Source organism: Dermochelys coriacea, chromosome 6 (genome assembly GCF_009764565.3).
Source record: "Dermochelys coriacea isolate rDerCor1 chromosome 6, rDerCor1.pri.v4, whole genome shotgun sequence".
NCBI lineage: Eukaryota > Metazoa > Chordata > Testudines > Dermochelyidae > Dermochelys > Dermochelys coriacea.
Window position 1 is genome coordinate 51,777,265 of NC_050073.1, and position 13,317 is coordinate 51,790,581.

The 13,317-nt window shown below is 42.0% G+C and overlaps 1 protein-coding gene across 7 annotated transcripts in view; it reads left to right on the forward strand.

The window, feature by feature from the left end:
* TTC17 (tetratricopeptide repeat domain 17) overlaps nt 1–13,317 on the forward strand; it is a 93,655-nt gene that overhangs the window by 62,189 nt on the left and 18,149 nt on the right. For all 7 annotated transcript variants that reach the window (XR_006282397.1, XM_043517716.1, XM_043517720.1 and 4 more), the window contains one exon: nt 8,179–8,352. Coding sequence is in view for 6 of the 7 variants with exons in the window: in XM_043517716.1 (XP_043373651.1) it covers nt 8,179–8,352 (174 nt within the window). In the remaining variant the exon portion in view is untranslated. The remainder of the gene's footprint in view (nt 1–8,178; nt 8,353–13,317) is intronic.

Genomic DNA, 13,317 nt, shown 5'->3' on the forward strand with positions numbered 1-13,317 from the left:
AGTCAGTGGAGCTATGCTGTTTTATGCCATCTGAGGCTCTGGTTATTATCCTCTAGTTTCTGCGAAGACTATTTATTTTTAACTAAGATTGCACGCTATTCAGTTAATTTAGTTAATGCTATCTTATACTACTAGAGTGTCTTCACTCCAAAGGGTCTCAACGTGTTTTGTAACCAAAATGGCATACAAAAGTAAATCACTCATAACTGAAAAGTGGGATGAAAAGTAGCAGCTGTTTAATAGTGCACAAAATTTTAAGAAACTGAATATCATATCCACCTGAAACTGCAGGAAGTATTCAGAGATGCAGAATGTAATCACTTGAATCATAACTGTTGGATTTAACACTGCAACTCTTATAGGAGGTGGAGTGGAAATCTTAATTACTGTAAGAGGTAGAGGGCAAGGCCTTAGTTTTATATCTCACCTGAAAGATGTCACTTCTAGCAGCACAACTGCTCTAACATTATGCTGGGATGTTGGCTCAGTACTGATGTAGAGAGAAGTGCCACTGACTGAATCACCCATCCATGGAGATCTCCTTTCCAAGTGCTTGCTGGATCTAAAACCTGGATAATTTGAGACCTGTAAGGATCACCACCCAAGATGGTATTGTTGGTGGTAGGCTCACTAGTACTAAATTACATCATAAGCTCCTTTGAGGCATGAACCGTATCTTCCATCCTGTTTGTTCTGTAAAGCACCAAACACATTTCTGGGCCTGTAAAAACGATAAATGATATGTTGTGTTAAAATTTCAGTTGTATGGTGGCTATATCTAAAATCTTCAGTTTTAAATTTTAATTTGTAGACACCCTAGTAGTAAGTGTCTCCTTAAACCTTCTTGGGATCTGTGAATTGTCACTAGTTTTGTGTGTGCGAATGCGTAATGTACATGTTCTCTTATTGTTAACTGGCAATACAATATGTACCTGTGTGGTTCTATATAGGCAATTGGCAGTGAGGTTAAATGGGATGCAGTTTATAGTGTAACATTCCTCAAATTCTTACAGTTGGACTTGCCTATCTACCGAGTAGCATTTCCATCTCTGTGAAGCATAGGGGTGTGCTGCTTTGCCAGTGAAAGAAATACTAGAGTTGTGGAGTAGAACTATACGAAATTCACTGCGAGGTGTACTGTATTGTGGAAGTAAATCCAAGTGCACAAGTATAGGATTAATTTTCTTTCATTAGCCATTCCATCAGTCTGTTTTGTACCCTGACACTCCCTCACTAGATTGACTTCCTGCTGTGCTAGGGTTGTCTGATTACACTGCAGTGGTTTTATTGAACAAGGAAACCCTTGTTCTCAAACACCTTAGCTAGGTAAAATAATAAGTCAGGCCCCCAAAAATCATGGTTTTAAAAATTAATGCAGGTTGGGTTCTTGTTGTTTGACTTGTGGTGATGGTGGAACCTTTATGGGTCATGTTTGCAAGCATTTCTTTGCAGCCATGAGTACTAGAAACTTTTTAAATTGTATTTTTTTAATGAAAGCTGAGATTCTTATGTAATCCCATGAAACGAGGAGCGGGGACTTAAGAAGAACTTCACATGCATCATGAGATTCATGATAAAATATTGAAGCTTGGCAACATTGTAATCCGTGAACCAAAAAGCCAAGAATAAAAACACAACATAGACTCCATTCCTATAATTAACTACATGCTTTAAAAATGAAAACCTGTGTATGTTTTCGCTTTGATTCTCCTACATTGTTATTAGCCCAAGGCTGTGGGATGCTATATGAGAATCAGGCTGTGAAAATGAGCAATGTGCTATTGCTGTCCATAGCAAATGTAAAGCAAGAAGTAAACAGCATTATTGGTGACTAATTTAGATTTTAAGATATCTGAGTTTGAATCATAGAATATCAGGGTTGGAAGGGACCTCAGGAGGTCGTCTAGTCCAACCCCCTGCTCAAAGCAGGACCAATCCCCAACTAAATCATCCCAGCCAGGACTTTGTCAAGCCTGACCTTAAAAAATTCTAAGGAAGGAGATTGCACCACCTCCCTAGGTAATGCATTCCAGTGTTTCACCACCCTCCTAATGAAAAAGTTTTTCCTAATATCCAAGCTAAACCTCCCCCACTGCAACTTGAGACCATTACTCCTTGTTCTGTCATCTGCTACCACTGAGAACAGTCTAGATCCATCCTCTTTGGAACCCCCTTTCAGGTATTTGAAAGCAGCTATCAAATCCCCCCTCATTCTTCTGTTCCGCAGATTAAACAATCCCAGTTCCCTCAGCCTCTCCTCGTAAGTCATGTGTTCCAGTCCCCTAATCATTTTTGTTGCCCTCCGCTGAACTCTTTCCAATTTTTCCACATCCTTCTTGTAGTGTGGGACCCAAAACTGGACACAGTACTCCAGATGAGGCCTCACCATTGTCGAATAGAGGGGAACGATCACGTCCCTCGATCTGCTGGCAATGCCCCTACTTATACATCCCAAAATGCCATTGGCCTTCTTGGCAACAAGGGCACACTGTTGACTTATATCCAGCTTCTTGTCCACTGTAACTCCTAGGTCCTTTTCTGCAGAACTGTTGCCAAGCCATTCAGTCCCTAGTCTGTAGTGGTACATGGGATTCTTCCGTCCTAAGGGCAGGACTCTGCACTTGTCCTTGTTGAACCTCATCAGATTTCTTTTGCCCAATCCTCTAATTTGTCTAGGGCCCTTTGTATCCTATCCTGACCCTCCAGTGTATCTACGTCTTCTCCCAGTTTAGTGTCATCTGCAAACTTGCTGAAGGTGCAAGCCACATCATCCTCCAGATCATTAATGAAGATACTGAACAAAACCGGCCCAAGAACCGACCCTTGGGGCACTCCACTTGATACCGGCTGCCAACTAGACATGGAGCCATTGATCAGTACCCGTTGAGCCCGACAATCTAGCCAGCTTTCTATCCACCTTATAGTCCATTCATCCAACCAATACTACTTTAACTTACTGACAAGAATACTATGGGAGACCGTGTCAAAAGCTTTGCTAAAGTCAAGGAACAACACTTCAAGGAATCACTTCATTGCTGTTAGTGTAAAAAGTTTGACTCCGTGGTTGAGTCCCTTCTGGACACTCTGCTTCCATGAGACTCACAAGGCATAAGCCAACAGTAATAATTAATGAAATCCTCTGCAATTTCCCAAGCATCCAATCTTTTCTGCATACAAGTTCTTTGGGCAGGGACTCTCTCTTTGTGTTTGATTCTGTGCTGTTCACAAAAAAGTTTTTGACTTAACAAATAAGAGATGGATATTTTTCCCCAAATATGATTTTTGTCTTCCAAGAGAAGCCTGGTTACTTGAGTTGCAGTTTAAAAATTTTATTAAGATGATGCTTTTAAAAAGTGAATAGTACAGAGTTGAAGCGCAAATTTTCTTGTTATCAGGGAATAACGTACAGTTTATCAAGGGTGCGAAGTTCGGTTTAGGATCGGATGGCATAAGGAATACATAGTCTGTAATAAGAAAAGGAGTCCTTGTAGCACCTTAGAGACTTGCAAATTTATTTGAGCATAAGCTTTTGTGAGCTACAGCTGACTTCATCAGATGCATTCGGTATTCCTGATTGGGGGTAAAAGGTTGACAGGTCAAAGTACAGACATTGAGATATGAGGGTATGTTGTTCATACAATGGCTATGTTCAGGTGTGGAGTATATAATGAGTGGATACGATGATGAGGATGGATTGACCCTCATTTGATGAGATTTAACGTTCAGTGAGATTATGGTTCCAGTTCATATGGTCCAATGGACAAAGTCTCTCAGTCCCTTTCTTGTAGTCGAAGCACGTTGTCGTTCTGGCTCACACCTCCTGGTACTGTTGGTGGCCGGTGACATGTTCGATGTAGATGTCCCTGGACCATCGGATGTTGTCTGAGACCATGAGGCGCCTCATGAGCCGTGCATAGCGTCTAATACACATACAACTCTTAGCTCTTCCCAGGATGTGATGATCAATACCTGCCCTCTCTCAACTCCTTCCCTTCTTCTGCTCACTACCCTTTTTCTATCACCACACATGCACAAATGTGCATTCCAATTGCTGCTAGAAGCTGAAATCATCCTTCCCCATTTTCCTCTTTGTTGCTGTACTGCTCTTTTCCTTCCTTCCCAGTGCAGTTTATCTCCTTGTGCTAAGTAGAATGGAGGATCTAACGGGTCTTCTCCCTATTGTTTAAAATTTTTATTACAGTAATACCCAGAGACTCCAATCAGGATCAGGATTGCATTGTAGTAGGTACTCTACAAACAAAAGCACAGTTGCCCCCAAAGTAATTGCAATGTAAAATGAGGTAGGGAGTTTCATTGTTTTGATATTTCATACATTTGTTACTAAGTGCCACCTATCCCCTTTTGACATGACAGGAAATGTTTAGGAGGAAATAGATGGAGGAGAGGGCCTTACAGATCAATTAAGAGGACATTCTAACATCTCTGATCCTTTCCCTTTCTTTGTGGTACTCCTGTATTCATTCTGTGCTGCTGCCCAACAAACAGCTTGGCTCATTGAGTGGTGGCCTTGACTTCAGGGTATCCCAGTCAATCAGGTACTCATGCTATGGTAATGGGGGCATGCAAGTTCCTAGTTAGATACCTTCTCTCTTTAGAGTATTTGCATACTGCAGTTCTATTAATTCAAATGAAATGTGCCTGTTCTGTTTAGTATTTGAAACCATGCTAGTGTCAACCATGATTACACATGGTTGTTTCTAGCACCATTTATCTGGTGAGTTGAGACTTTCATCTGGAAAAAACATGCCATAAACATGCATTTTATAACATGATGCCCTGGGGGCAAGGGGTGGGGAATGAGAACGGAAACTCTTTCCACACTAATCAGGGAAATGGTATAAGCAACAGCCATAATTATTGCTAGCCTAGTGTTCATCATTGGATGCCCACAGCCTATCAATGAATTACGGGGATGGAAGGGAAGTAAACACAGATGTGGCAGTTGACAGTACATCAATGCAATTGATATGCACTCCTACTCACAAGTAACTTTCAAAGTATGTCATTGAGGGTTCTTAATGTGTCCCTGATTTTCCCATTAAATGGATTCACTTTTATAGGTAAAGTTTCCCCCAACCCTCCAATTTCTAGCAAATGCAAAGTTAGCATTACTTGAAGAATCAAGCTGGGCTTTTTTCCCCCCTTCTCTTACATCAAATCCTATAATAAAGGCATTATGTCACCTAATGTCACCTATGCAACCTCTTTATTGTCAGTGTAACACAGATGTAACTGACTGGAACTTAGTAAACTATTCTGTCGGTATTGCACAAGGTAGAATAGAATCCCCTGTGTTCTGTCTTAACTTTATCAGCAGTAGCTCTACACAAAGCTCTACTGCTGAGTAAGAAAGTGACATTTTTATAGTCACTTTTCAGAGTAACTAGTTTAAAAAAAAAAAAAACTTTATTGCACATCTCCAGGTCACTAGTTTTCATATACCACCAGCCTTGTGAAGATCTGTGAAGAAATAGCAAAACCCATCACTCAAAATTCAGACAGACACTCTTGGAAAACTAGAATACAAGAGAAAGGTTGGAAATGTTCACCTGGGTTTTGGTCAGGAACTGTCTTTTTAATCTGTTTGTGCAGTGCCTGATGCAATGGAGTTCTGATCTGTGACTGGGGCTCCTAGATCTTATAGTAACACAAATAATTAATAATAAAAGTCTACAGCCCATGAATGATCACGTGCTTCTGGGCTATGTTACAACCTTTTAGTCCATCCTTCTAACCCCATGTTCTCCCATTATTCTTCTGGCACCTATCATTGGGGGCAGAGGATTTAAAGTTCTAACTTGAGACTTTTCACCAGTAACTTGATCCAATTTGCAAAGATTTTTGGTTTCAACTAGCTTCTCTCTTCTCCAGTGATGCCAGGCAACTGGAAGCAGTATTTAAAAAAAAAAAAAAATTAGGCCACTTGGCTTTCTATATATAGCAGCACTTCTGATCCCAAGAAACCAACTCTCTCATGCAGTCTATTTTTAGCTGTCAGTGTTTGTAAATTAATATTAACGATGCTAGTCTTAAGTAATTCTTTTAAATGTCTTAGTATTTTTCCCTTGCTATTCCCAGTTTTTTTATTTTTAAAATAGTGGTTTAAAAAAAAAATGTGTGTACCTCAGTCTCTCCTACTTTCTTCTTCTTCATCAGAATGCTAAGTTGACCTCCGCTGCAGGGCATCATATTCTTAGAATGCACCTGGCTTGCATCAAAGTCAGTCTGGTGTTGATGTCAGCCAGAAGGACTAATTTCAGCTTTGGGATCCTGTGCACACCATTTCTTATAAATTACACATGAAGCTCTCTGCGTATTATGGAGATTTAAAAAGATGAAACAATTAAATAGTCATTGAAGGCGTGGAGAGTAGAAGGGGAAAAAGGCAGAGATACAATGACTGGTGAAAGAAGTAAAGTGTGAAAAACAGAAGTTAAAACAATTCATAATGTTTACTTTTTCCATTTTGTTTCATCATTCACCCATTTCATAAAATTTAGTTTAGCCAACATCTCAATATACAGCTGAAAAGCTAAAGAGCAGTAAATATTTACTGTCACTAGAAGGCTTACAGATCTAGCGCTTTTTTGGTGCCTCCACAGTAAAAATGTGTGAGCTGATTTTTTGAGGTTCTGATCACCCACAATTCCCACGGGATTTTTTCTACAAAGACAGAGAAATTCTAAAGTTCCAGTATCACAGAATAAGCTTTGGAGACAGCATGATCTGTTCCATGGTTTTTCAGTCTGGAAGTCACAACCATCCTCCCTTTCTCTGTGTGTCTGCCTTTGTCGGAAGGAGATCCTAAAACTGTGTGCAAAAGGTTGAAAACCACTAATCTATTCAGGAGCTTATTATCACACCCATCACTGGGGAATTGGCGCACTTTCCATAATGCAGTAAGCAATGTGACTAAGCATCTTTGAGGACAGAGTTGGGGACTGAGCCTCAGGACTCCTGCATTTTATTTCCAACTCTGCCACTGATTCACTACTTCACCTCTAAGTATGTTCATCTGGAAACAGAATGCAATAATTCTTACCTCACTCACAGGAGACAAGAAGGAAGGTCCAGTGGTTAGGACACTAGTCTGAAACTGTGAATACCTGGGCTCAGTTCCCTATTCCAACGCAGATTTCCTTTGTCATTTAGTCTCTCTGTGCCTCAGTTCCCCAGCTGTGAAATGGTGATAATAGCACTTCCCTCCGTCACTGGGGTTTTGTGGGGGGTGGGCATTTGATTCCTTACATTGATAAATAAAATATATTAGGTGCTCAGATACTACTGTGATGAGGGTCATATAAGTGCATAAGGTAGGAACGTTGAGATTTACTGTTAACACTGATAAAGCATTTGAGATCTGCAGTTGAAATGTACTTTAGAGATTGAAAATGTTACGAGTTTGTGGTTAGATTCTTAAGAGGCTACTCCTTATTTCAAGCTATTTTTCAAGACTCTTAAGATTTAATCCCATCGCTTATTCACCCTGAGGTTTTACCTAAGACTGTCGAGAGCAGTGTAGTCATAATGCAGGATAAATGGATACATTGCTCTGTCTATGCTCATTACTGTCTTTCCTTCTGGGTCTGATTTTTGTGAAATTTCTCCTAGACATTTTATGTAGTCCTTTTTATGTCTTCAATGGGTTCTGGGCTTCCAAATCTGTATGCCAACACCAAGGAGTTGTGAATTTTGAGTTAAATTTCAATGAATTTATGATTTTTGGCTTAGGTTATAATAATATGACTAAATCATGCTTAAGAAATATACATCCAAGTTAGCACCCAGTGTTTTGGTTTTTTGTTTTTTGTTTTTTTCCCCAGGTACTAGTTGCTCCAGTAATCTTCCAGGAGAAGAAACTGGGCTACTAATGAAAGAGAAAATCAGAGTAGATTAAGCGTCTGCGATCCTTGTATTCTGAACTTTTAGTGGCCTGATCTAGCAAAGTGCTTAGCACTCTGCCCTCCCACTAAAATCTCACTCAGTTGAGGGTCCTCGGTAACTTGTAGGATAGGCTTATTATGTAGGAGAAGGAGGAAAGGGGTGGAATGTCATTTCTAGAGTGTTGCTTCTGCACCTTAATAATTTAGGGTTTGTATTAGATGTGTCCAGAGGAAGGTGATTTATAATGTGTGCGTCTTTCTCTGTTTTTTACAGGCCACTGTCATGAGAGAAACCATGATGGCAGCCATGACAAGCAGAAGTACTTCAGTGACCCCCAAGAGTCTGTAATAACATCTGAGGAAGAAAACTCTGAGGGAGATATAGAAGAAGATCCAGAAGCCTTTGTTCAGAGTTCAACAGGAGACCCTTCCTCCCTGAGACTGGAAAGTAAGTCATCCTTAGAATTTCGGTTCATGCTTGGACAATGAGCCACTTTCTACACTTCAAGCCTAGCTTCCTTTTCAGAAGAGCGGTTTTCCTTCCTATAGATGTGCTCTCCTGTTCTGCTTGCCATAAGGATGAAACACTTATGACAAAACAGAAGAAAGGCTATTTCTTAATTCAGTTGATTTCTTATTTGATCTTTCAAATCCTTCCCAAACAGGAGACAAATTAATGGAGCTGCAGCCCAAGGCTATGACCGAGGTTCTTTTACCTTTCAAGTACCCTGTTTCTTTTATCATAGAACCATAGAATATCAGGGTTGGAAGGAACCTCAGTCCAACCCCCTGCTCAAAGCAGGACCAATCCCCAACTAAATCATCCCAGCCAGGGCTTTGTCAAGCCTGACCTTAAAAACTTCTAAGGAAGGAGATTCCATCACCTCCCTAGGTAACGCATTCCAGTGTTTTACCACTCTCCTAGTGAAAAAGCTTTTCCTAATATTCAAGCTAAACCTTCCCCCACTGCAACTTGAGACCATTACTCCTTGTTCTGTCATCTGCTACCACTGAGAACAGTCTAGATCCATCCTCTCTGGAACCCCCTTTCAGGTATTTGAAAGCAGCTATCAAATGCCCCCTCATTCTTCTCTTCCACAGACTAAACAATCCCAGTTCCCTCAGCCTCTCCTCGTAAGTCATGTGTTCCAGTCCCCTAATCATTTTTGTTGCCCTCCGCTGAACTCTTTCCAATTTTTCCACATCCTTCTTGTAGTGTGGGGCCCAAAACTGGACACAGTACTCCAGATGACTCACCAATGTTGAATAGAGGGGAATGATCACGTCCCTCGATCTGCTGGCAATGCCCCTACTTATACATCCCAAAATGCCATTGGCCTTCTTGGCAACAAAGGCATCCTGTTGACTCTCCCTATCCAGCTTCTTGTCCACTGTAACCCCTAGGTCCTTTTCTGCAGAACTGATGCCGAGCCATTCGGTCCCTAGTCTGTAGCGGTGCATGGGATTCTTCCGTCCTAAGTGCAGGACTCTGCACTTGTCCTTGTTGAACCTCATCAGGTTTCTTTTGGCCCAGTCCTCTAATTTGTCTAGGGCCCTCTGTATCCTATCCCTACCCTCCAGCTTATCTACCTCGCCTCCCAGTTTAGTGTCATCTGCAAACTTGCTGAGGGTGCAAACCACACCATCCTCCAGATCATTTATGAAGATATTGAACAAAACCGGCCCAAGGACCAATACTTGGGGCACTCCAGTTGATACCGGCTGCCAACTAGACATGGAGCCATTGATCACTACCCGTTGAGCCCGACAATCTAGCCAGCTTTCTATCCACCTTATAGTCCATTCATTCAGCCCATATTTCTTTAACTTGCTGGCAAGAATACTATGGGAGAATGCGTCAAAAGCTTTGCTAAAGTTAAGGAACAACATGTCCACTGCTTTCCCCTCATCCACAGAGCCAGTTATCTTGTCATAGAAGGCAATTAGATTAGTCAGGCATGACTTGCCCTTGGTGAATCCATGCTGACTGTTCCTGATCACTTTCCTCTCCTCTAAGTGCTTCAGAATTGATTCCTTGAGGACCTGCTCTATGATTTTTCCAGGGACTGAGGTGAGGCTGACTGGCCTGTAGTTCCCAGGAGCCTCCTCCTTCCCTTTTTTTAAAGATGGCCACTACATTAGCCTTTTTCCAGTCGTCTGGGACTTCCCCCGATCGCCATGTGTTTTCAAAGATAATGGCCAATGGCTCTGCAATCACATCCGCCAACTCCTTTAGCACTCTCTGATGCAGCACATCTGGCCCCATGGACTTGTGCTCGTCCAGCTTTTCTAAATAGTCCTGAACCACTTCTTTCTCCACAAAGGGCTGGTCATCTCCTCCCCATGCTGTGCTGCCCAGTGTAATAGTCTGGGAGCTGACCTTGTTCGTGAAGACAGAGGCAAAAGAAGCATTGAGTACATTAGCTTTTTCCACATCCTCTGTCACATGGTTGCCTCCCTCATTCAGTAAGGGGCCCACACTTCCCTTGACTTTCTTCTTATTGCTAACATACCTGAAGAAACCCTTCTTGTTACTCTTGCTAGCTGCAACTCCAGGTGTGATTTGGCCTTCCTGATTTCACTCCTGCATGCCTGAGCAATATTTTTATACTCTTCCCTGGTCATTTGTCCAATCTTCCCCTTCTTGTAAGCTTTTTTTGTGTTTAAGATCAGCAAGGATTTCACTGTAAAGCCAAGCTGGTCGCCTGCCATATTTACTATTCTTTCTACACATCGGGATGGTTTGTCCCTGTAACCTCAATAAGGATTCTTTAAAGTAAAGCCAGCTCTCCTGGACTCCTTTCCCCCTCATGTTGTTCTCCCAGGAGATCCTGCCCATCAGTTCCCTGAGGGAGTCAGTCTATTTTTCTGAAGTCCAGGGTCCGTATTCTGCTGCTCTCCTTTCTTCCCTGTGTCAGGATCCTGAACTCGACCATCTCATAGTCACTGCCTCCCAGGGTCCCATCCACTTTTGCTTCCCTTACTAATTCTTCCCGGTTTGTGAGCAGCAGGTCAAGAAGAGCTCTGCCCCTAGTTGGTTCCTCCAGCACTTGCATCAGGAAATTGTCCCCTACACTTTTTAGTTTGTGTGGGTAAAAACCCAGGCTGTGTACAATAGTCTCATTTACTGGAACATGTCTTGTTTCTCGAACTGCTGCTCCTCACAAAGTGAAATAATAATGAAACCTTTAAGACGTTATAAAGTTTTTAAAATAGTGTGTGAAGCATCTTTGACACATTCTGCCTCTTTAATGTGAGTTTTATTAGGGGTGTACTGTGTAAGGCCTTAAAGCAATCCCCTGCATGACATAAGAGTTAGAGAATTGTGTGCATTAATATTTAACACCCTTCAGATTTTGAACTCCTCAGACAGCAATCCTGGTGAGTTTTCCCCTGTTTTACTTTCCCTAGTGAAACACAATAGTAATGAGGTAAACTGCTGAAGTGGATCTTGATAACGTTTAACTCTGTGGCACTTGAAAACTCCTTATTTCGTCTCCTTATTCCAGAGAGAGAGAGGAAGAGAAACAAGTAACCTTTAAAGCTGATCATATTCTGTTCCCCACTCTTCTTCCTCAAGCCTAACAGAAAAAAGTATTGGGGTCCAAGTAAAAGCCCAGAGAGTAGGGTATGGTCCAGATTTAAGGATACTATTTCCTAGAAGACACTATGTTCATTTGTATATCCATCTCATTCTCACCTTGATGATTCAAGAGATAAGATCAGGACATGGAGAGTTTTATTCCATGTCAGGGCTTGGCTATGCTTGCAAGTTAGAGCGCATTAAATCAGCCCTGTGCGCCCTAACTCCTGAGGTGTCCACACTAGCAAGGCGCTTAGAGTGCCTGGACTCTGCAGCTGTAGCGCTCCTGGTAATCCACCTCCACGAGAAGCATAAAGTTTGATGCGCCCCGGCTGAAATGCCCGGGCATCAGTGTGGACGACGCGTCGCATTACTGCACTGTGATTGGCCTCCAGAAACATCCCATAATCCCCTGAAGTCAAGTGGCCACTCTTCTCATTGTTTTGAACTCTGCTGCAGATATCCCAGGGGGATCTCAGTCTTTTGTATTGGTGACCCCTTTCACACAGCAAGCCTCTTAGTGCAACCCCCCCTTATACATTAAAAATACTTTCTTATATATTTAACACCATTCTAAATGCTGGAGGCAAATCAGGGTTTGGGGTGGAGGCTGACAGCTTGCAACCCCCCTCCCCCCCATGTAATAACCTCACAACCCCCTGCGGGGTCCCGACCCCCAGTTTGGGAACCCCTGGGATATCCCCTTTGAAAGCTCCATTTCTGACAGCCGGCATGCTTATTTGCTCCGGGACAAAGCAAATCATTACTGTGGAATGCTGTTAGGGGGTGGGGGGGACTGCAACTGTCTGAACTTACAAGACCGCATGCTGACCCACTCTCTGCCCCCCAAAACAGTCTCTTCCCCAACATACACACAACACACTCTCTGCCCCCCCCCATTTGAAAAGCATGTTGCAGCCACTTGTACACTGGGATAGCTACCACAATGGACTGCTCTTTGTGGCATTGCAAGAGCTGTTAATGTGGCCACACCAGTGCGCTTGCAGCTGACAGTGTAAGCATACGGCAGCGTTTTCCCTGCTGCAGTCTCCGAAGGCTGGTTTAACTCCCAATGCTCTACATCTGCAAGTGTAGCCAAGTCCTCAGTGCTCAAGCTCAGAAAGCTACAAAGAAGCAGCTGTCTATCTTCCCACTGAAACAAAGAGAATTGTCATGGACAGGGAGAAGAAGAATGAGAATTGATCTAGAGTTGTCCACTTTTGAATCAGCAATTGATGAAGCATCATTATGCAAAGACCTATATTTTCCTAAAGACTTTCCAATAGCTTCTGACCATTTGTGACGCACAGTGAGCGAGCAGTAATCTTCCTATTCAACGCTTCTGATTTTGAAAAAATAAATGAGAAGTTGGTACTGAGAGTACAACTGCCATGGTCCTGGCAAGGTCTAAATTTCACCAAAGCCTTGTTTGCTTATGTCACTTTTCAGAGTCCTTTGTGTGCATGCATGTGTTCATGGTGAGGAAGGGGATTCATTCAAATGAAATATTTCAGTTCTGTTTGTTAAAACAAAATATTGTCTTCAATCCAGCTTTCATGAGCAGCCTATAATAACAAATCAATCCATGCAACTCAACAGTTTTGAAGAACTTTAACAAGCCAGGGTGTTTTGAAGAAAATCAGCTTTCCGGCTCTCAAAAAGTGGAAATTGTGATTTTTTTTTTTGTTGTTGTTGTTTTGTTTTTTTAAATTGTAGGAAGTTCCTTGCTTGGTGTTTACTTTTTTTTTTAATGAAAGGTCTTAGATGGTCTGCATTATATTTGTACAGGTAGAAGACTTTAGGCATATCCCTTTGTACTACCTTTTGGAT